The sequence below is a fragment of the Cheilinus undulatus genome, linkage group 3 (assembly GCF_018320785.1).
Source record: "Cheilinus undulatus linkage group 3, ASM1832078v1, whole genome shotgun sequence".
NCBI lineage: Eukaryota > Metazoa > Chordata > Actinopteri > Labriformes > Labridae > Cheilinus > Cheilinus undulatus.
The window spans coordinates 20,553,414-20,577,317 of NC_054867.1; the positions used below are offsets into that span (position 1 = coordinate 20,553,414).

Consider the following 23,904-nt stretch of genomic DNA (forward strand, 5'->3'; position numbering starts at 1 on the left):
CACCTAGTGTACAGCTGGAACTGAAGATGGCACTACATTTGTTCTGTGCTCTCAAACAGTGCTGCTACTAGGCAGCCGAGATGTAAAAAGCAGCTGTGCTCTGAAGAGAACACTCTGCCAGCCATGCTAAGCATAGAGCAGTGACTTAAAGTGCCTCAGCATCAGGATCCCCTGTTGCTGTTGTGGGTTTGTTCATAGATAATAATGGGGGGTGATTGCTTGGACGCATTGAACAGCCTGGGTGTTTGTTTTGGGCCTAAGACTCCAATACTGCCAAAATCTTTGGTGGTGTGGGAGTCAAGAAAACAAATCAGAGTTTGGCTTCTTCTGTCGTATCAAAATCTCTATTGATAAAGATTGGCTACTGACATTTGTGTGCCCCACATTATTTGCCAGTTGGAAATTTAAAATCTGAATTTATTACTTTTGCAAATGGTGTTCCACAAGATTTTGTCCTTTGTCCAGTTCTTTTTACTCTCTAAATTATATTGTGCCAACAGTTTCCAAATTTAAAATTTATCTTTTTACAGACGACTCAATTTTATATTATATTGCTGTTAATGTACAGTCTGCTGTGTTTTCTTCAGAGCCGCTTTTATGACCCAGAAGTTTCTCTGACCGAACAAAGGTTAGTTCTGAATGTAGAGAAAAAAATAATTCTCTACTCCAGAGCTCAAGATACTGATTCTAAGGGTGTCACTACTTAAGGTGGCACCAATATAGAAGGAGTGACAGCATATAAATATCTGGGCATTGTTATTTAGGATCATGTTACTAATTTGGTAGGTAAGCTTACACAAAAAAAAGGCTTTTTCTTAAAGAATAATTGTGTTTTTCCCTACACTGTAGCAAGACCCTTGTTGAGGCAACTATGAGCGCTGGATTATGGTGATATTTTGCTGCAACATTAAAACCCCTTGATGCCATTTTCCACTCTGCACTTTAATTCGTTTTATTGCACCTAGGTTCATCACAAGTGATTCCTGCAACACTCATCACTGCATCCTATACAGTAAGGTTAGATGGTCGATGCTGCGGTTTTTATTTTCTGTGGCAAATAGCCTGGAAAATTGACCTGTATCTATGTACAGGGTTCATACAGGTGCTTGAATTCCTTGAAAATGCTCGCATTAGTGTGTCTGCAAGGTTTTGGATTTTTTTATAGACTGTTTAAAAGTACTTGAAATCATAATTTTATGTCTGTCCTGATGGGAAAAATAGCTATCCAAGTGACCCTTTGACTTATTTAGATCAGAGGATCTGTGATTGAAAAAAAAAATACAAAGTAGTTGATAAAATAGTGTTTTCAGTATCAGTTTCAGTATCCAAATAAATCTGCGGTATCACCCATTTTCATGGGACGTCACATTCACAGTTTCAAAAAGCATTTCTTGGAAATCATGCCATTTTTGGGCAAATCTTTTATATTGACTTATTATTATTGACTGTTGTCCAGTCTAGGGTCTATAGTATCGTGTCATTGACAGACTAATTTATATTTTTAAATGATAATGAAACTAAATTATATTTTTAAGTGTATAGGTATTTGTATACAGGATTTACCACTTCTGTAATGTGCTGGAAATCTTGACAAGGCACCTTGAAAGTGCTTGAATTTGACCTTGGAAATGGTGTATGAATCCTTTGCTACAGTTTCAAACCTCATTCAACTTGTTTGACAGTTATGTACGTTAAATCTGTCTCTGTCAGAAAAGGGTTTTTTCTGTACGACCACTCTAGAGGTTCCTGATTGGTCATTTTTGTGTATGCTCACAGATTGTTGGCATCTTGAACAGATTATATGCCCATTTTGTATGCATGCAGTCCTGTCTTTGGACCTAGCAGGATACATGAGAAATAAATGAAAGCTCTAGAAAATCTTTATGTGACAGAAAGTAAAATCTCTACCATGTTAGAGTTTATTATCAGAACATTTTTGTGTTGTTCCATCTGGCTTTGTGTTATTCATGCAGGCTGCCAAAGCAGTAGCAACAGCTAGAAAGAGTGGGCAAGTGAGCTTTCTGGTCAAGAAGAGTCGACCTTTAATATTTTAGATAGCCGAACACTTCTCTGCTCTTAGACTCTATTGCATCAGTGCTGGAAATAGCTGCTGTTTTTGACCAGCCATCCAGTCAGACACCACCAAAAGCTGAAATTTTAATGCATGAAAATGCACTGGGATGATTATTTGGGCTTCACATTGAGTTTAAATTTTACAGTCATCGCAATATGAGCAAACACACCCAAAAGTTCTGTATTTATGGCAGTAAATTTTAAAAAATGGATAGGGCAAGCAATGTGTTTTCACTTGGCATGTGTAAATTTAACACGCTCTCAAACCATTTAAATGCCATCAGATTGAACTCAATTAACTTTAGCAACTATTGTCATAGTAACTGTTGCCCATTTAAGGATTAAAGCAGGGGTGTCAAACTCAATCACAGCAGGGGACAGATTCTGGATTCAGGTCTAACCTGAGGGCCTAGCAGGGTCACCTTTTTAACCATAAACTGTCATCCTCATTTCACCAGTAATAAAATATGAAAATATAAACTTAGCACTGATGATAAATGATTCTGACATTTAAAAAGTTAAAACGATAAGTTTAAAGGCTCACAATCTGAGAAAAGTAAATTTATTACTTCAAAAAGGTCAAAACAAGGAATTGAAAAATAATGTTTTTTAAAGGCATATATATATTAGAAAGAAAGACAAAATCATGAGTTTAAAAGGTCAAAATATAAAATAATATTTGTAATCGTGAAATTAAAAGTCAAAATATGATTTAAAATGTTAAATCGTGAGTCTTAAAGGCCAAACATGGGGATTATGAAGTCAAAGTTTGAATTAGAATATATTACATAAAATACAAAATGATTGGTTTAAAAGGTCAAAATATGAATTTAAATTTAGAATTATGAATCTTAACACTCAAAATATTATATGAGAAGTCAAAATAATGAGTTGAAATGCTCAACGTATGAAATAAAAAGTCAAAATTCAAGTTTGAGTCTTAATTTTGAGATGCAAAATTGAAAATAGGAAATTAAAATACAAATTTATTTATTTTCCTACATTCCTGACTTCTTATCTAATTATTTTGACTCCTTACTTTTCATATTTTATGACATAACAAGGATATTTTAAATCATCAAGTATAAGTTTGCATTTTTATATTTGAGGAAATCTGCAGACCTCATACTGATGGGCTAGTTATAACAGAAATATGAGATCATCTTGCGGGCCAGATTTGGGCCCCACGCCTTGAGTCTGACACCCCTGGACTAAAGTATGCTATATTTATTTTGGATTTAAGTTCTTGCATATAGCTAAAGTAATGTGCATCACATTTTCCCCTCATAAAGTGCTGAGCAAAGATAAAATAATAGCTTAGTCCATTTTAATTAAATCATATGTTTAAAATTTGAATTTAAATTTGTCCTAATTTCACCCTACATAAACTCACTTCATATAATTGTGATACATTCTTGTATTTTTTTGGATAATGCTGTATATATTTCAGAAAGAGAAAAATCAATGGCGCCTTTGTCCTATACTGCTCATCTTTAAGTACATTGCGTGTTTCAAGGTGCCTTTGAGCTCCTTGAGCTTTAGATTATGTTTTTGGTACAATACAACATGGTATAACCAAAATACAGTGAAAAATCTAAAGTGTTATTTTGTTCTCATGTGTATACCAACCATGTTTGTAAGATCCTTCTTACTGAAACATGACCCCCACCACCCCACCCCACCCCACCACCACCACCCTTTTCTTTTCCATTAATTATTCATATTGCATGATTATAGAGAAATAGACATATCACTATCAGATGTCACTAATTGATGTGGAGTTTATCATGGACTATAATGAAGCAGAAGCTTTGGTACAGAAAGAGTATTAAAGTGCATGTGCTGATTCTTGGGTTGGCTGTAGAAGTTTAGATAAGTCTTCCCCCCTCCTGGCCAACATTAACACAACAGATGTGCCTGCTCTACTATAGAGTACGTCTATTATATAAACAATCACTTTGGGTTGGTAGGCGTTATGTAATTGCTCTATTGTCTTTCCCTCCTGGCCGTCTGTTAGCCGTGTGTGGAAGGCTGTGAGTACTTCTACATGGCATCAGATCCATCAAGGCTGGGTCAGCTCCACATGATACCCTCAGTCCGTTGTGCTCCTGCTCTCTCCATTCAATGTACACTTTGTCTGAGGAAGAATGCCAAAAAAAAAAGGCCTGGGAACTGCAAGCAAAAATGCAACGTAACAGGGCAGCGTTCCAAACCGCTTCTTCCAGAAAGTGCATATGAAGCATGAAGTCAAATGACGCATTCTTTGCTGCATATTTTGTCTGCTACGTTAAGAGCTTTCATGAATTTTGAGTCGGCCTGTGGAATCGCTGATTTTGTCATTGTATTGTCACTATGGCCGAACAGTTTTCTAGAAAAATCTCTCTTATTGTTGTGGTCGAATGTGTCTTATTGAACTGTCATCAGCACACAAACAGCGGCCAGTGTTTGTACGCCACACTCCTGTTGTTATTCAGGCAAATCTCATGTCTTTTGTGTTAACTGTGGCAGTGAAAGGTCACCAGCAAGACTATAGGATTGCCTTCAACCAATAACTCATGTGCATGGTGGAAACATGGACAAATTGGTTAGCTATTTTAGTCTACACAAGGCTTCACAAACAATAGATTACTTGATCCATGTAATATCTAATCTGTAACGTTAAGCCCTTTTTTCCCCTAGCGTCAAAGTTGGCTTTCTGCTTTTTAACCTGGAAAGCATGCATTACATTAACAACTTTAACAATTCCCATAGAATTCACATCAAATAACCTGTGGTTTGAGGATTTTCTGCCACCATCTCAGATTTAACCACTTTATGTGTGATTTATCTGCTCACTGTGATCACTCTTTTCTATTTTTTCTCTTTTAGAATAGGGGAGGGAGGGTCAATGAAATATTAACATGGATGACCATTATGAATGGAAAGATGGATCACAGTTTTGAAAGAGGCAGAGGTCATGCCATAACCTTGGGTGTTCTTTTCCTCTTCTATCCTATTCTTAACTCTTGTCTTTTCTTTGTTTGGACTACTTTTGTTGTCCTTACTGGTCAAATTTGGCCCATCCTAGTTTCACTGTTTTTAAAATATGATAGCATGAAGTGTCTGTTATTTCTGTGTTACATTATTCGTCCAGTTCTGTGCCAAACTAACACAAGTTCACACTTTTTTAAAGAAAAAAAACAGCTGTTATGCCTCATTTATATGAGATAATTCCTCATTTTTGAGTTTTAAACTGATTACATTTTTTATTTTTCTCACTGTAGTTTTGTCTAGAGATATCTTGGATGGTTGATGATTAGAAACTGGCATATGTAAATTTTAGTTTGCTAATTTTTTGAGAGGCATGTGGCTGCAGACCTCTATGATGGGGCATTTTGGGCTCATCCTCCAGACTCTGGGACCCAGAAGAGTGGAGAGGCACAGAATCCACGTTGCTTGAAGTCCAGTGTGAAGTTTCCATAGTCAGTGATGATTTGGGCTGCCATGGCATCTGCTGGTGTTGGTCCACTGTATTTTCTGAAGTCTACAGTCAACGCAGCCATCTACCAGGACATTTTAGAGCTCCTCTTGCTTCCTTCTGCTGACAAGCTTTATGGAGATGCTGATTTCATTTCCCAGCAGGACTTGGCACCTGCCCACACTGCCAAAGGTACCAAAAGCTGCTTCAATGACCATGGTGTTACTGTGCTTGATTGGCCAGCAAACTGGCCTGACCTGAACCCCATAGAGAATCTATGGGGTATTGTCAAGAGGAAGACGAGAGACACCAGACCCAACAATGTAGATGACCTGAAGGTCACTATCAAAGCAACCTGGGCTTCCATTACACCTGAGCAGTGGCACAGGCTGATCGCCTCCATGCCACGCCGCATTGATGCAGAAAGGAGGCCTAATCGAGTGTTGAGTGCATAGAAATCAACATACTTTTCAGAAGCCTGACATTTCTGTTATATATCTTATGTAAAATTCTAATTTTTTTGAGACATTGAATTTTGGGTTTTCTTATCTGTAAGCCATAATCATCAACATTTCAAGAAATAAAGGCTTGAAATATTTCACTCTATGTGTAACAAGTCTATACAATATATGGGTTTCACTTTCAGGAAGAAGTGACAAAAAATATTGAACTTTTTCATGATATTCTAATTTTCTGAGATGCACCTGTATACGTTACATCTTTCTAGCAAACTTTAGTTCAAGCTTTACTCTTGTTTCTTGGGGATTACTGAACACTGATCTGGCCTCCATTTTTGTGTAAAATAAGGAATTCTGTATTAATTTGTTCCATTACAAGTAGTCAGGTTAATCACAGGCTCTGTGTCACTGATCTACTCTAATCACAAATAACAGATTACGAACAAGGGGCAAAAATATATGAAAAATATATATTCAAGAAACAATAAAATAAAAAACCTTGATGTTATTATATAAAACAGGTTGTCAGAATACTCTGAATTAATTTCATTTAGGATTTAAAAAAATGTAGAAAAACAGAACAAGTTGTGGTCAAGTTTGTGTGGCAGTGTGTGTGTATCTGTGTGTAGTGTGCTGATGTGCATGTGTATTTGTGTGGATTTGTGTATCCTTACATCTGCTGTTTAGTAAAACTCGGTGACCAGTCACCCCAAAACACCCCCAGGTTGTTTTTGATCCGTGAAGAAAAAAACACTGTATGTTTTTTCAGAATACCCATAATTCATTGCAAGGATTGATTATGTTAAGTATTTGCAAAGTGTGTGGTTGGCAGTGGTGGAAAAAGTACACGACTGCTGCACTTGAGTAAAAGTTACTCTGGTAAAAATGTACTTGAGTCAAAGTATTGTCCATAAATCTACTTCAGTAAAAGTAAAAAAGATTTAATTTAAAGTTTACTTCTAGTACTGAGTAGCTACTGAGGAGTTGTGCAGTAAAATATGATCTTTCCATACTGGCAAGAACAGATCTCCAACCATGTTATGCTCTATAAAAAGTAAAATATACTCAAAACTGCTCATGTTAATTAAAGTCGGAGTTAAATTTAACACGTTAAAAGTGTCTATATTGGTCTTCACTACATTTAGTTAAACTACACGTTTGAAATAAATATTTAACCGTAAACAGAGCTGCAGTAACACTTCAAAACCTGTGGCAGGGTGTGTCTCCTCTGTCAAGAAAAAAAGCTGAAGGTGAACCTGATAGCACAGCAATTCATATTAATGAAGAATAGTCACTGTAGGGGAGCTGGTAGTCAAGTGGTTGAAGGTGCTCCCCATGTACGCGGGCAGCCCGGGTTCGAATCTGGCCTGAGGCCCTTTACCGCATGTCTCTCCCCCATTCTTGACCCTGTTTCCGACTCTATCCACTGTCCTCCTCGATCTAATAAAGGTCCAAAAATAAAATCTTAAAAAAAAAAAAAAAAAGAATAGTCACTGTGCATCCCTTAGGGACCTAAAGTCAATATCAAACTCAGTAGGAAAACTTCATTCATGGTGCAAATACAACAACAATCCATCAGAAACTTAAACAATCCCAGCAGTCATCAGCTGTTGTGGGTTTTAATGTAGAATCATTCTCTTGTTATATCCTACTGTATAGCCAACAGAGGTGTAAAAAGCAAAGAGTACTGTACTCAAGTAAAAGTAGTTACTCTCCTAAAACTTTCCTAAGAAGAAGTAAAAGTACTGATTTCAAAATGTACTCAAAAAAGTACAAGTAGCAAAAAAAACTACTCCATTACAGTAATCTGAGTAATTGTTATTAGTTACTCTCCACCTCTGATGCTAGGGAACCATCAATGTTATTCTTAGTCAACCAAATTAGAAACACCCCTATATATTTGATTAAAACTTTTGAAAACTGGTCAAAAATGCACCAAGGAAAACTTAAAAAGTTAAAACAGATGTCAGACATCCAACAATTCAACATAAGACAGCTAAACTTAGTTTTAAAACTGATCCTCAAGTAAATAGGAACAAAATTCACCTAACAGTACAGCTGAAGCTTATCCATGGTATTTCATATCTTGTCCTTTACCCCCAAAAAAGTGCTTTTTCTTCTTTTTTGTTTTTCTTTAGTGGATTTTTGTTGTGTTTACAGTCCGGATAACATCTTGGCTGTCCACATTATCTGCCTGAAGCCATAATAAGTGTCCACATTTAACATAAATCAGCCAAAGTCTACATGGGGTAATGATATTAATTCTCTTTTCCCCTCTGTCTCTGATTTAGATGACAGCCCGTCGGATGACATGCCGATCATCGCCGTCATGGTGGCCCTGTCCTCCCTGCTGGTCATCATCTTCATCATCATCATCCTCTACATGCTCAGGTTGGTGAAGCGTACTTAATGTTATACACGACACTCTGACCAGAGACCTGTGGTGAAGGCCTAAGGTGTTACCATGGCAACGCCAGTTTGGCATTCAGCAGCAAGGCTAAAGATATGCGTTTGTGTTTGAGTATTAATATCCTCTTTGATCTGTGTTGATTGACAGGTTTAAAAAGTACAAACAAGCTGGGAGCCATTCAAACTCCTTCAGGCTGACCAACGGGAGATCAGATGATACAGGTAAACAACCACACATGCGTCAGCTTGTGAGTGTTTGTATGTGATTTCTATGTATTCACAAATCTTGCTGTATACTCACTCAGCGCTTATTTGTTTGTTTGGGTTGTTTCAGCAAATTTACACATCCAGCTTGACCAAACTTATTACTTCGAGTTGTTTATGATAAGACTTGATTGATCCTGCTGACCGATAACATTTCACTGGTTGACTGCTGCCAGAAGGCTTTTGTTCACTGTGATTACCTAACCAACAGAGCTGCAGTTCGCTCTCTTGTATGTCACAGCATTGGGCCACATCGCCCTCTGGTGGCCATCTTTAGAGAATACTCCAAATTATGAAGTCAGAGGAGCTTGATTTACTACAAGACAGTTCCACTTTTTTTAACCCCTTATCCCATGTTTTTATCTCTGTCTGTCTCACCACTCCCATTCCTTCCCTCCTTTCCTCACTCCTCCCTTCCTACTCGCCGGCACAGAACTTCAGAGCGTACCGCTATTGGCCCGTTCTCCCAGCACAAACAGGAAGTATCCGCCTCTTCCCGTCGACAAGCTGGAGGAAGAAATGAACCGCCGCATGGCTGATGACAACAAGCTCTTCAGGGAGGAATTTAATGTACGGCACACTTAAACACACTCCCTCTGATAACACACTGAGCCCCATCTTAACCTTTAACACCAATCCACACTTCCTTAAAGAGTTAGTCCAAATGAGGAGTGTTTGAGATGCCAGGGGCTGGTGGAGGAGCAGAACTCATTTGAGGAGACATATAGTATTCACAGATGATACAGCTTTTAACTCTAACATAATATAAATGACACCAGATCATTAAAAAATCCCTAATTAGTGCTCCATGATTCCTAGACTTGGGGGTACAGAGTTACAACAGGGTGTATGACAAGGCTCAAATAAAACGCTCTACATAGTTCTACACAGCAGGAAAAGCATGGCTAACTTTGTGAATGAACTACTAGTTAAGGATGTGAAAGTATGACTAGTCATACACAGGGGTGGAAATCAACTTGTTACATTTACTCAAATTACTGTAACTTTCTTTGTATTCACACTTTTTAAAGTAAATTTGAAATAAGTAATTTTACTTGAGTTTTAACTAGAGTGACTGTACTATTACTTGAGTGCAATAGTCTTGTACTTTTTCCACTCATAGTGCATAGCAAGTACGGTATTATCTGCACATCAGTGTCGGCAGGTTTTAGCTTAAAAAGTGAATTATCAGTGGTGGCAGATTTATGCTGATATTTACAAAAATCTGCCTGAATCAGCTTTAAATATTGTCCAAACAAACTCAAAGTTAGTGGCGTTTTAGGCGGGACCATCAGCCCTGTGTCAGCTGAAGTCTTTTATCTTTATTCAACATCATTACTTACACTTTAAAGTGTGTTTAAAGGACTGAAATTTGTTTATTCTCAAATTTTTGAATCGTGTTTTTTAGACTGAAGTCTAAGGTCAGAACTTCATTACCATATCTTGATCGATATTGGTATTGGCTGAAATTAATCTGTAAATATCAGCATATGAGATATGATACTTATCTAATTTTGTGCATCTCTAAAAGCAAGTGATTATGTGATCATGATTCCACATCACATCCCAAAACAGCTGTTGTATTTGACTTTATTATTATGGTGGGACTTTACCTGAAACACCTGGCTAATTCATTTATTAGTTTATTTGACAGGGGCCATGCAAAACAAAACTGTCAAGCCAGAGTTAGCTATAAAGCTAAATTTCCTCTGTAATCCCTGGGCAGGAGATGTGAAAGAATAATGTTGTTGCCAATTAGGAAAGATTATATTCTACTGTAAAACACAGTATCTACTACTTAAAGTAAATTTTGAATTACATTATTTTTACTTTTACTTCAGTAGATGTAAATAGCAGTACTTGTACTTTTACTCAAGTAGATGTAAATATATAAAGACCAGTACTTGTATTTTTACTTTCACTTGAGTACATGACTAGCTGTTAATTGATTAAAACAATTAATCAGGTTACTCACATCGCTACGCTGTGATAAATCATGATTAATCGTAGCATTTTTTATAGTTAAAGTATATTTTAATGTTTTTTGATTTCTCAAGGTTGTTATTGTCAAGTGTTTCTATAGTTTGGTTGAAAGACAAAATAAGGACAGACAAAAAAAAAAAAAATTCACACTGTATTTATTGAAGTTTCTTATTTAAAAATAAAATTTCCCCTTTTTTTGGGACATTTGAACACATCATAACCAAGGTTACCTGAATGCATCGTATTCTCTGTCTTCAGCTTGTGAAGTTCGCTAATTAACTTATCAACCGCGTATTTCTACACTGGATTAATATTGTTAACAAACAGGACTTGCTACAAGTTTTGGAGCACTCAGTGCTAGAAAATTGCCATTAAGCAGACCTGGGTCTGTCTCCTCACTCATCACTGCTGGCTGCGTTTGACCTGCCTCTCACCTCTTCACCTCCAGGCACGTAAACATCCGTGCTGGAGGCCTACGGGAGCAAGTTGGGGTCCAACTTAGTCATATGATAAAATTGCATTTTTTTTTTTTTTTTTTTTTTTACGCATTAAGGTTTCAAGAATAATCCCAAGTGTTAACAGCCCTAGTTTGTATACGATTGAAAAGCAGTTAAAAACAGGTACGGGGTAATGGCTTTGATGCAGGGCTAGCGTGGATCCTTAAACCGTCTTTGATTTGAATTTTGAAATGTAAGGCCATAAAAAGCCTTGTTTTGAGAAGTCTGTTATTTTACAAGGCACACTGACTAAGACATGTCTTTATCCAGTCTTTGTTTTCTAGCTCAGTTTAAATCATTTTTTTTGCCGCCTGTCCATGTTACAGTTAAAGACAGTCACAGCAGTGCTACTCAGTGAGAGCAGTGTCAGAGAGGTTCCTTCAGTGTTAGAGATATCAGTGAAATAATTTAAGAAAAGAGGATCAGACAAGACTCATCATTATTCATGAATGTTGATACCACTGTTTTTCCCCAGAAAATGGTGGAAAAATAGTGACAGCAATGTGACAGCTGCACAGTAAGGATTAAAACTTCCCTGTTCATATGTTCTTGCTTCCTTACGTCAGCATCTCTTTACCTCTGTTTGTCGACCAGTGTGCTTTGATATCCAATAAGCTGATTTTAATGCCATGGCCAATTACATTTTAGCGAAAATAATGGTTGACAAGTCAACGTTTTAATGTGTTATATCAAAGCTCTGCATCATAGACAATAAGTAAACACAGTTTATCAATTATAACATGGCAACAAACAAGTCAAAATACATGGAAAGCTCTAAGATCAGTCACTGATGCAGGAACAGAGTCAAATAAAGCTAGCATGCTACTGGCAGTTTTTAAGGTTTTTAAACTGGGACAGTGTATCAATGAAAAATGTATTAAAAGTTACCTTTTGCATCAGTAACAAGTAAATCCCCTTATGTTTTAATGAAATCTGTAGATTAAAGTTTAAAATTTTTGTCTTTATGTAAGGTTGGCTTTCATCTTTTTTTTAATGTTAAAACAGTAAACAGGCTTCTTCAATGTGATCTGTGTTTTTATAAAAATACTTGAATTTCTATAAACATTAGTCAAAGTCTCTAAACCTCAAGGTTACCGAGTTGCCAGCTTAAAATGTGAACAGCCCACTTGTATTTTGACTGGTCAGTCCTTACGAAAGTATATTTCTCCCTTTTAATAATTAAAACTAGCTCAGCACAACTCAGCACAACAAAAATATTACCATTAATATCTGCTTAAAGTTTATTGATAGAATAGAAGCTTTAAATTTGCCAAAAATCATTGAAGTTGGACGTTGTGACCAAAAATCGTGTTTGAGAAATCTCACGTGCAAAGAGTTGGACTGATTTTTCTTAGTTTGCGTCTTAAAAGGGTTTGAAAAATCTTAAATTTGATGTGTGCATCTGAGACATATCTCTTTCTTTTTTCTTTTTTTTTATTTATTTTTTTTTTATTATTGTGTTTTGTCTTTTTTTCCTCTGTGTTCAGGCACTGCCAGTCTGCCCCATCCAAGCATCATGTGACGCTGCCTCCAAGGAAGAGAATAAAGAGAAGAACAGATATGTCAACATCCTGCCATGTGAGCAACAACACAACCCTAACACTGAGACACATCATATAAATCAGACTGATGAAAATCAAAGAGAGTTTATCATGATCAGCTGAGTTTGCTGTGGTCAGGATGGGAATAATTTTAAAGCGCCAAGTGAAATTACAATCTTTTTAATGTTCTTCTTTAATTTGTTTAATTCACTTCTTTGTGTCTCTTGTTTCCTCCTTCAGATGATCACTCCAGGGTGCATCTCTCATCTTTGGAGGGAGTTCCTGACTCTGACTTTATCAATGCCTCCTTTATTAATGTGTGTAAAAGTGCAACAGGTTTTTTTCCCAGAGAAGAATATATTTGGCTCCAAGTATGAAAAACTTTTAATTTGTAATTTCTCATCATTTTCTTTTGTAGGGTTACCAAGAGAAGAACAAGTTCATTGCAGCTCAAGGTAAGGGTTTTTTGCAAGAAGATAAATAGTTAATTATTTCATTTCTTGTCCACTAAGTCCTCTTTTTAACATTTTTATTTAGGGAAATGTTAAGAACATTTTACAGATAAAACAGCCATGTTTTCACTGAGCAAAAAAGGTCCATATCAAAATGTTTGTATGTGTCTTAACTGTTCTTCAGAACTATTTTTTTTCACAATATTTCAATTATTTCCTGATTTTGTATATACTGTATAATTATATGCAGTGTTTACAGAGGAAAGCATAGTCATGTTAATTTACGTTTGAATGGAGGAAAACATCTCAATATGGTTCCTTTTTTCACTGAGTGAGATTGAAGAGCAAAAACAATGAGTGTACATGAAAAATACAACATACAGGTATGTCTCAAAAAATTAGAATATCGTGAAAAAGTTCAATATTTTTTGTCACTCTTTTCTGAAAGTGAAACCTATATATTATATAGACTCATAACACATAGAGTGAAATATTTCAAGCCTTTATTTCTTGAAATGTTGATGATTATGGCTTACAGATAAGAAAACCCAAAATTCAGTGTCTCAAAAAACTAGAATATTACATAAGATCAACAAAAAAAAGGATATTTTAAACAGAAATGTCAGGCTTCTGGAAAGTATGTTGATATCTATGCATTCAATATTCTGTTGGGCCTCCTTTTGCATGAATTACTGCATCAATGCGGCGTGGCATGGAGGCGATCAGCCTGTGGCACTGCTCAGGTGTAATGGAAGCCCAGGTTGCTTTGATAGTGGCCTTCAGGTCATCTACATTGTTGGGTCCGGTTTCTCTTATCTTCCTCTTAATAATATCCCATAGATTCTCTATGGGGTTCAGGTCAGGCCAGTTTGCTGGCCAATTAAGCACAGTAACACCATGGTCATTGAAGCAGCTTTTGGTACCTTTGGCAGTGTGGGCAGGTGCCAAGTCCTGCTGGGAAATGAAATCAGCATCTCCATAAAGCTTGTCAGCAGAAGGAAGCATAAAGTGCTCTAAAATGTCCTGGTAGATGGCTGCGTTGACTGTAGACTTCAGAAAATACAGTGGACCAACACCAGCAGATGCCATGGCAGCCCAAATCATCACTGACTATGGAAACTTCACACTGGACTTAAAGCATGTTCACGTTGGTTGAAGTTCAGTGTGAAGTTTCCAAAGTTAGGGAGAGAGATACTCTCCGTCGATTGTATGTGCTTTTCTGCAGCTGATTCTTTTTTTTAATAATTTAGATTAATAGGTTGTTTGCACTCACATGATCTTCTTTGCCCGTTTTTGCACAAGGCACTGTTTTTCATTTTTGTTGTATTCCATGACACTTTTGTTTCCCCTTTACCACCAGAACAAAACCCGATCTACATTACGGGTACTGAAGATTTACAAATTAAGCATTGCCCATGAATCTCTATTAATAGCCAATAAAATGACGTGTTTTCTCCTGCGGGACGGGAGAAGACACAAAATCAATGCATCTCTATTATTGTGGGGGCATGAATTCTCAGGGTTTTGCAGGTGTGGGCGGGAGTGTAACACACGTTGCGGGTGCAGGCGGTAATGGTCAGAAATTCAGCAGGAGCAGGCAGGAGCAGGATGAAGAAAACAGTCCCACGCAGGGCTCTAGGGCACACCTCTCTATAGAAGGCCTCACAGATGATAATGTATATCAGAGCAAAATCCAAGCCATGAGGTCTAAAGGAACTGCCTGCAGAGATCAGAGAGACAGGATTGTTGACAGGCACGAATCTGGGGAAGGCTAGAAGAAAAATTTGCTGTGCTGAAGGTTCCCAAGAGCACATTAGAAGTTTGGCACAACCAGGACTCTTCTAAGAGTTGGTAGCCCTGCCAAGCTGAGCAACCAGAGAGAGAAGGATCTTAGTAATGAAGGTGACCAGGAACCTGATGGTCACTTTGACTGAGCTCCAGAGATCCTGTGTGGAGATGGGACAAAGTTCCAGAAGGACAACCATCACTACAGCTCTCCACTGATCTGAGTGGCTGGACATGAAACATGAAAGCCCACTTGGATTTCACATGAAGTTTTTGTACAAGCTCCATGTGCACTGTATATCCTCTCACTCCTCAATTGCAAGGGAGTCCGGATAAAGCCAGTGTCTAGTTATGATCTTCTTACCGATCAATATGAGAATGCTAGATAAATAAACATTAAAATGTGAACTGAGAGTTCATAAATCAAAAGGTACTTCCACACGGAGTCCACTGAGTTTTCTCTGTTTTTGTCTCTCAGGACCAAAGGAGGAAACTGTGAACGATTTCTGGCGGATGATCTGGGAGCAAAACACAGCAACCATCGTGATGGTGACCAATCTGAAGGAGAGAAAAGAGGTAGGAGAGCTGGAGGGGTGGTTCTGTGTCTGTTTCTAGACAAACCTGAAAGGAAAAAAGTTGGTATTTTGTGCAGAAAGCAGACACACGGTTGAGGTGTCTAAGCCTTGACAGCCCTCTGGAACACAATGAGTAAAAGAGTGTAACATTTCAATGGTGTGGTTAAAAGTTTTTCCTTTCATTAGTTAAGCGAGTTGAAGGATGCACTTGTCACGCCCACACATTGATTTTTTTTATAAGAGCCAGCAAAGCATGGCTCTACTTTGTCTTTCACAAGACCCAGTTCTGTCATAGATGCAGTATAGTTGAGATTTTGATTATTGATTAAATTTCCATTTCTGCCTTTTTTAAAGGACTACTGATATTATCTGCATTATATCAGTGTTTGCAGATAATAGTTTAAAAAGTGTATTATCTGTATTGGTAAGTGGAAAATTCTGCTAATAATTACTGTTGATGCATTGGCAGTACTTGTCAGCAAAATGCATGAATAAGTCGATGCAGAATCAGCTGAGGTTTTCCTTTATTATCCTCATTTCTTACTATTATTTCTATCAACTTTTATCATTTGTTATTCCTAAAATAAGGTCCATTGTTTGGTATCTGTCATTACAGTGCTCTTTTTAGGTTTTAAATTGGTTTATGAAACTGTGTTTGACACTGCTGAGAATATATATTGCATATAATTTATAAAATAATAATATCAGCATATCCAATATCTGCAAAAGTCCAATATCCTGCATCCATACATTTTTGCCCTCAGCTGACATGAATGAAGCTTTTCTTTCACTTGTGTATACATCTTTGTAAGCAGGCTAAATGTTGTGTCTGCATTTCAGTGTAAATGTGCTCAGTACTGGCCGGACCAGGGCTGTTGGACATATGGGAATATCCGAGTGTCAGTAGAGGACACTATGGTTCTGGTTGATTACACCATCCGCAAGTTCTGTATCCAACAGGTAAGCTCTTACTAGAGTAGGTTAAAGAACAATTTTATTTAGAGCACACTCCCATTTCCTCTTTTATTATTTCTGTTTATGTGTTTAAGCAAACAGGAAAAAACAATTAAATCAACTTTGGCAGACTTTGAGGTTGAATGATGCATTTCCAAAGGCATGTATAAAAATCTAGTTTGCCTTATGTGCATTGGCTGGTTTGTTCCTGTCTCAGGTTGGAGACGTGTCTGGGAAGAAGCCTCAGAGGCTTGTCACCCAGTTCCACTTCACCAGCTGGCCAGACTTTGGGGTGCCCTTCACACCTATTGGGATGCTCAAGTTCCTCAAGAAGGTCAAGAATTGTAACCCTCAGTACGCCGGGCCCATTGTGGTCCATTGTAGGTGAGAGGATCACACTCCTGCTTTCACATATTTAGTTCCTGGTTCTTTGACTGTGTGTTGCACAAGAATTATAACAATTTGTTTCAGTGCGGGCGTGGGGAGAACAGGAACCTTCATCGTGATCGACGCCATGTTGGACATGATGATCGCTGAGAGGAAGGTGGATGTGTTCGGCTTCGTCACCAGGATCAGAGCCCAGCGCTGTCAGATGGTTCAGACTGATGTAAGTACTACGTCTGTCAAACAGAACAGTTCGAGATAAATCAGTGCACAGTGTCCATACTGTAAGTTGTTATCCCCTTCCTCTCTGTCCTACAGATGCAGTACGTGTTCATCTTCCAGGCATTGTTAGAGCATTACCTGTACGGAGACACAGAGCTGGAGGTTACCTCTCTAGAATCCCACCTGGCCAAACTCTACGCCCCTTCACCTGGAGCTGGCTGCAGTGGTCTGGAAGCTGAATTCAAGGTTTGAGACAATTCTTAATTTTGACCTCTTGACTATCATTTACCTGCATACAGATGGGTTTTATAGTAAGAAGGAAACATTTGATTTTCTCCAAAGTTTAAAGAGGGGGTATTATACTTTTCCGGTTTTTAAAACATAAATATAAAGGGTGTCCATACTCCACGTATGCAAATTTTCAAACCGCGAGATAAACTTATGCGGCAGTAATCTTGGAATTAGCGTGTGAACTGATGAAAATGGTTTGTTGAAAATCTCTCTGAGATTCTCCCGAGATTTCGATGGAGCAAACTGATGAGGTCAACACAATAGGATCTCCTGACTGGTTCGTGATTCGTCCGTGCTGCCGGCAAAGTGGAACAGACCGACCCCACAAGGCCTTTTAGCCATAGCAACACAGTAATTAAACACTTACCAAACAGATACGTCCTGCTCTATCCTTCGCTGCTGCTGGTTTTCTTCCCCCCTCTCTCCAAACTATCAGGGTCAGACTCCGGGTCTAACACGTATGGACGTATATCAAAATTCGCCACATTTTACTCAGTTGGACCGGTTCATTCAAAGTTTTCAACTACTAGCATAACAACATTAGCCACATTGAAGGGGGCAGGCACAAAACATTGAGTCCTGCCGTTGGCCAGCCTCTGGAAAATCGGCCAGTCGGAGGAAAGCAGGTCCGTGGAGCGTGGGGTGTTAAAGAGACAGCAGCGAAAACAAAGCGTTTCAGACGGAGGTTAAAATAAGGGTTTTTCAGGACGCCAGTGTGAGAAACATGAGGAGTTTTTTGAGCTGTAAACCATGTAATACTACTACGTGGGTATCAGAGAGATGGTGTAAAACCTTGAAAAAAGGCAAAATACCCCCACTTTAAGTTGTGTTCTTATAATTTTCAGAAACTGACTTCCATCAAGATTCAGAATGACAAGATGAGAACAGGAAACCTGCCTGCCAACATGAAGAAGAACAGAGTCCTACAGATCATTCCATGTGAGTTCTCTGCCAAAAGTCAAATCCATAGATCCAAAGATCTTTAATCAAAGCAGTATGTACTCATGTATTAAATAGCCTTCTGTCTGAATATTCTTACTAAACAGCTCACTTGTTTTTCATCATTATGTTGATATAACAATGGGAGCTAAACCCGACATGTAGCAATATCGATCAAGCTGATGTTTTTCAAAAATATAGGCATATTCCCAGTATTAGATATATAGATAAATGTACTTGTTTAAGCTGAGCTGTGCTTGAGATTTCCTAAATGTCATAGGTTACAGCCTGGATGTTAGACAGCGACACCAGCAGTAGCTACATTTAAGCACATTTTTCTACTTGTTGAGAAAAAAACCTCTCTTAGAGTTGCGCAATAAATACAGTTAAAGGTTAAAGGTACAGTTTTGTCAAGATAGGCTAAGGCCCCTTCCATTCATGGGAGCCTTCTTGAAAATGGAGGTTTCTTTAACTTTTACAGAAATGATTCTGTCTACATGTGCATAAACATCTCATTAACATCCTATTTCTTATTTTCATTGATTCTCTCATTCAGCCAGGTTAGTCCCTAGGAGATCAGAGATCTCATGTTCAAAGGAAACCTGACCAAAGATGGCAGCAATCCACAGTTTAATCAACCAGTACACCTTAACACATACAGTACACATTAAATGATAAAACGAGAATAGGTCACCAATTGTTCAGTTCAGTTTAGTACATGTTTATTTACATTTCCGTCATCAAAAGTTGGAAAGAGATAACCAACCTATGCTGTCCTGCTTTTTTGGCACCCTCCCGGAATTCCAAGCTTACCTATCCAAACTAAACTGTAGAGTTACAGAAAATAGACACTTTGCAGTTTGCTGATTAGTTAAGAGAATTGTCACCTCCCATGCAACAGCAGTAATAAACACAGACATGGAGCCCACCATGTTTGAATATCCTGTGCCTTTGGAAAGAAAAATGTTATCAGGATGATAAATTTAGCATTGTCAGTGCATAATACCAACTCATGGAAAAGCTCTGAGGTGCAGAGCTTCCTGGTCTCTCTCAGTGATATGGAGGTGCGGAGGGAATAAGGTGGCACTGTGAGGTACTAGAAAGTGTTCCAGCTGGTGGCGTAACCTTCCCATCTGGCTTACAACACTGTCCACCAAGTGAGGGTATGGTTGTCTGTGGAAACGCAACCTTGATTATGCCATTTGCATGTGCACAGAAAAAACCTTGTTTTCAAAAACACCAACCTAGGGTGGACAAAAATCTTTGCCATAAGGTCAAAAACAGTCTTGTTAATAATTGATTGTTTATGTTGATGCTGACTGAAGAAAAAAAAGGGATACCAAGCCAAATGCTTAATAACAAAGAGTGTTTACAGTAAAAAGCACTAACAGTTTTATGCTGAATGACCACGAGATAATATATTTAAAATTGCAGTCTAAATGGACAATTACCACTTCATTGCTTTTAACTAAAGAGCTTTTTTTTAATTCAGTATTCAATATAACTTCTGCTTCTTCCTATATGCACAATACATCTAGTGACATAAGTTTTAAGATATCTCTGCATTCATTGACACTTGTTATTTTTGTTTGTTTGAAAATATTTCAACATGTCTCATACATATTATGTAAATGGTGATTTTTTTTGTTTGTTTGTTTCTTGTTTTTTACTTTTCCATGGTTGTGGTTATACTTGTGAGCTGTAGGTTTGTAGAGTACTAATGTACAAAAATTCCATACAGCATATAATACAAGTGCAGATGACTCATCCCTTAAAGTTCAGGTTGATTGTTTCTTCTTTCCTCTCACAGACGAGTTCAACAGAGTGATCATTCCAGTCAAACGAGGAGAGGAGAACACAGACTACGTCAATGCCTCATTCATTGATGTGAGTGTAAAATCTCTGCCACAAGAGTGGATCATTTCATTTCATTAATGCATGCAATCGATGAAACCATCCCTCTCTCCTGCTATTTATTTTTATCCTCCATCCATCCCTCTTTTCTCTCTGGACATAACCTCTTGTTATCTCCCCTGTCTGGTCACAGGGTTACCGTCAGAAGGACTCGTACATGGCGAGCCAGGGCCCCCTGCAGCACACCATAGAGGACTTCTGGAGGATGATCTGGGAGTGGAGAAGCTGCTCCATCGTCATGCTCACTGAGCTGGAGGAGAGAGGGCAGGTGTGTGGATGTGTGCAGAAACAAACAGTGGAGTTAGTTGTCGGGTTATTAACTTGAAGTGGAATATTGATATACAAGGCTGGCAATAAAGGGTAGAGCTTTCTGGGCCTGAGTCTGACTTGATGGAGGTCAGCAAAATCATGGGCCATTGTAAAGTTAAGCTGTCATAACCACATTTTATATGTAACCTGAGTAATGATCACTCCTATCCAATATATATATATATATATATATATAAATATATATATATAGATATATATAGATATATATAGAAATATATATCTATATATAGATATATATATATAGAAATATATATATATTTATGCTAAGTATATCCTTTTTCAAAACTTAAACCCCTACCCTTTAAATAGAATTTCCATATTGTAGATGGACACACTGAACTAAACAATTAGGAAAGTAATGTCAGAAAATTAAGGTAAGCCGTGATGAGTACAAATGCTCGGATGCCAGAAAATAAAGTAAAAGAAACTGAAACAACTTCAATGGAAAATAATTAAATAATTGTGAAAAGAGACAGAAATGGGTGAAAGTAAATAGGAAAAGGTAAAAAAAAAAAAAAAAACAGGGGGAAAAGCCAAAAAAGGCAAAAGAAGTAAAAAGAAGTGGCAAAAATGGGCCTTAAGTGGCCTCAAGTGGCGTTAAGGGCAAACAATTAGTAAAATTTCACCCAAAAATGGCGAAAAGAAGTGGCTAAAATGGGAAGAAAGCAGCAAAAATGTGCATAAAGTGGCAAAACTGGGTTTAAAGTGACAAAAAATGGTGTAAATGGCAAAAAGAGTAAACAGTGTCACATTGAAAATGTTTACTAAGAGGAAAAAATTGGTGAAATTGGAAGTGACAGGACAGAGTGAAAAAAAGGCAAAAAGTGAAAAAAGTAAGTTAAAAGAAGCAAAGTGGGCAAAAAGGAAATACAAAATGGCAAAGCAGTAAAAATGGATTAAGCGTGTAAGAATAGGGCAAAGAGTGGCAAGAATGTGCAGAAGAGGCAAAATGAGTTAAGAATGGCAAAATAAACAGTTGTAAAAAATTGGCCACAAGTAATAACAAAGAGTCAAAAAGTAACACAAATTAGAGAATAGAAGTGGGCCAAAGTGGCAAATTTTAGCTTAAAGCAGCAAAAGTGGGTGTAAGTGGCAAACGGCAGAAAGCAGCATGTATAATGGAGAAAATGTGTAAAGTGCAAAAAATGACAATAGCAGGAAAACGAAGCCAACTGGGCAATAAGATGCAAAAATAGTAAAGATGGGTTAGGAGTGGCAAAATAATAGAAAAGGTGGCAAAAAGAAGTTGAAAATGGGCTATAATTAACAATAAACTGGCAAAAATGGGCAAAGATTGTGGATAGAATGGTTGAAAAGAAGTGTGTAAAATGGTAGAATAGCAGCAAAAAAATGTTTAAAAGAAGCAAAAAGAGGTGCCAATTGAGTGGTTAAAATGGGCAAAAAGGGAAAACAAAACTGGTTAGGGCCCATTTTCTGGGTTTTTCAGGAGTCCACTTCTGTGGACAGGCCTGCTGATTGGCAAAAGTGATGCAGCCAGACTGATATAACATTTGGATAATCTCAGCCCTGTACAGATTTAGATATGCTCAATATTTGAGGGGTTTTTTTTTCAATAAGAATAGTTTATTTGACAGTCTCTGTTATGGCCCTTCAGGAAAAGTGTGCCCAGTATTGGCCCAGTGATGGAGCGGTGGTCTATGGGGACATCTCCATTGAGATAAAAAGGGAGGAGGAGAGTGAGAGCTATACAGTGCGAGACCTTCTGGTCACCAACAACAGGGTAAGAAATGGATCTTTTGAAACAACCACAGTGGAGGCATTTGCAGAAAAAAACACCAGTTCATGCATCAACTCCCATCTTTTGAATCCATATATATATACATGCCCTATCCGTATGTCTTCTGTTTGTCCTCGTCTGTCCTTCCAGGAGAACAAGGCTCGAGCAGTGCGTCAGTTCCATTTCCATGGTTGGCCAGAGGTGGGCATCCCCACCGACGGTAAAGGAATGATCAACATAATTGCTGCAGTGCAGAAGCAGCAGCAACAGTCTGGCAACCACCCCATCACAGTGCACTGCAGGTAAAACACAAAAACACACACAGCCATCCTGTTCAGTATGTTGGGAGTCCTAACCTGTATAACAGTGCAAAAAAGCCAGGCCACCTCACTAAAGGATAATAATAATGACGGTTTATATTATTGCTTGTAGAAGGAAATGCATTTGGCAGTCATGTGCATGTGTCTGGGAAATTGTTTTGGCTAACAAATCACAGGAAAAAAAAAAACCCTGAAGAATTGTTCTCTTCTTCCTTGTGACATTTGAACTGCTTACACTAAAATTATTCTTCTCTTAACATGGAGAACTTGCAGGTATGTAACTTTTGCAGTGCCTTGCTGCAGTTTTTACATTGAGGTTTTAATTTTTCTCTTTGTGTGTACAGTGCTGGTGCTGGCCGGACGGGGACCTTCTGTGCATTGAGTACAGTCCTGGAGAGGGTGAAGGCAGAGGGCATCCTGGATGTCTTCCAGACAGTCAAGAGCCTCAGACTGCAGAGACCACACATGGTGCAGACACTGGTGAGGGTTCTTTAAACCTTGAAACAAAATTGATTTTACTTTCTTTTGCCTGGACCATTTTAACTGTTCAACCCAAAGCTACACATGCTTGAGTCAAAAGCCCATTAATTACTTCACACACACAGTTAAGCTGAGCTGGCACAGTTTTTTAAAAGATTACTGTGGGGGCTTTTCACCTTTAATCGATTTAAAAAGAGACAGGAACCACATTGTTTATCAGCGCAAAAAAAAGTGTAAAAGTGGGTTAAATGTTGTACTAACGGTATGAGTTAAGTTCTCATCTAACAGTCTAACTCATCACCCCAAATAGTTGATGAATTTTTCTTATTTTAAAGAAACTGGGCTATTTGTTTCCTTCTGTTTCTTTACAGAGCTGAGTTAAATCTAACTCAAGTCTTAATAAAAAATAAATAAATAAAATATTAAGTGCCTGAGGAAACAAGTCAATTAAGTCAACCTCCAAACAAAAGGATGAACAAAATATAAGCAGACAGACCTGAAATCACATCAGTTTGATTGAACTTGATTTCAGAATGTTACATGACTGAATTATATGAACTCATTACTGCTATTATGAAAAAAAGGAAGTCCAACTGCCAATGCAAGATTATTCTAAACCTTTTAAGTATCTGTGGATATCATTATTTTGTGTTCCTATTTCTGTGTTGTGGGTGATTACATGTGGAACCTTGCATGTCCAGGGAGGCTATTTAACCCACAGAGGCTCAGGTGATGAGTTATTTTGAGAAGTGTAAACCAAATTGTTACCTGAATGATGTCATCTGTGAGAAGATACAGGACAGGGCTCACCTTGGAATACTTTCCTGACTTTTATAAG

General features: G+C 37.8%; 1 protein-coding gene across 2 annotated transcripts in view; it reads left to right on the forward strand.

Moving 5' to 3' along the window:
* ptpra (protein tyrosine phosphatase receptor type A) overlaps positions 1-23,904 on the forward strand; it is a 52,062-nt gene that overhangs the window by 24,409 nt on the left and 3,749 nt on the right. For both annotated transcript variants that reach the window (XM_041781734.1, XM_041781725.1), the window contains 17 exons: positions 8,280-8,379; positions 8,546-8,619; positions 9,095-9,231; positions 12,629-12,719; positions 12,923-12,999; positions 13,101-13,137; positions 15,398-15,495; positions 16,335-16,454; positions 16,666-16,832; positions 16,920-17,055; positions 17,151-17,300; positions 18,191-18,284; positions 20,095-20,171; positions 20,332-20,466; positions 22,144-22,269; positions 22,417-22,568; positions 22,931-23,066. In XM_041781734.1, the coding sequence (XP_041637668.1) occupies positions 8,280-8,379; positions 8,546-8,619; positions 9,095-9,231; positions 12,629-12,719; positions 12,923-12,999; positions 13,101-13,137; positions 15,398-15,495; positions 16,335-16,454; positions 16,666-16,832; positions 16,920-17,055; positions 17,151-17,300; positions 18,191-18,284; positions 20,095-20,171; positions 20,332-20,466; positions 22,144-22,269; positions 22,417-22,568; positions 22,931-23,066 (1,907 nt within the window). The remainder of the gene's footprint in view (positions 1-8,279; positions 8,380-8,545; positions 8,620-9,094; positions 9,232-12,628; positions 12,720-12,922; positions 13,000-13,100; positions 13,138-15,397; positions 15,496-16,334; positions 16,455-16,665; positions 16,833-16,919; positions 17,056-17,150; positions 17,301-18,190; positions 18,285-20,094; positions 20,172-20,331; positions 20,467-22,143; positions 22,270-22,416; positions 22,569-22,930; positions 23,067-23,904) is intronic.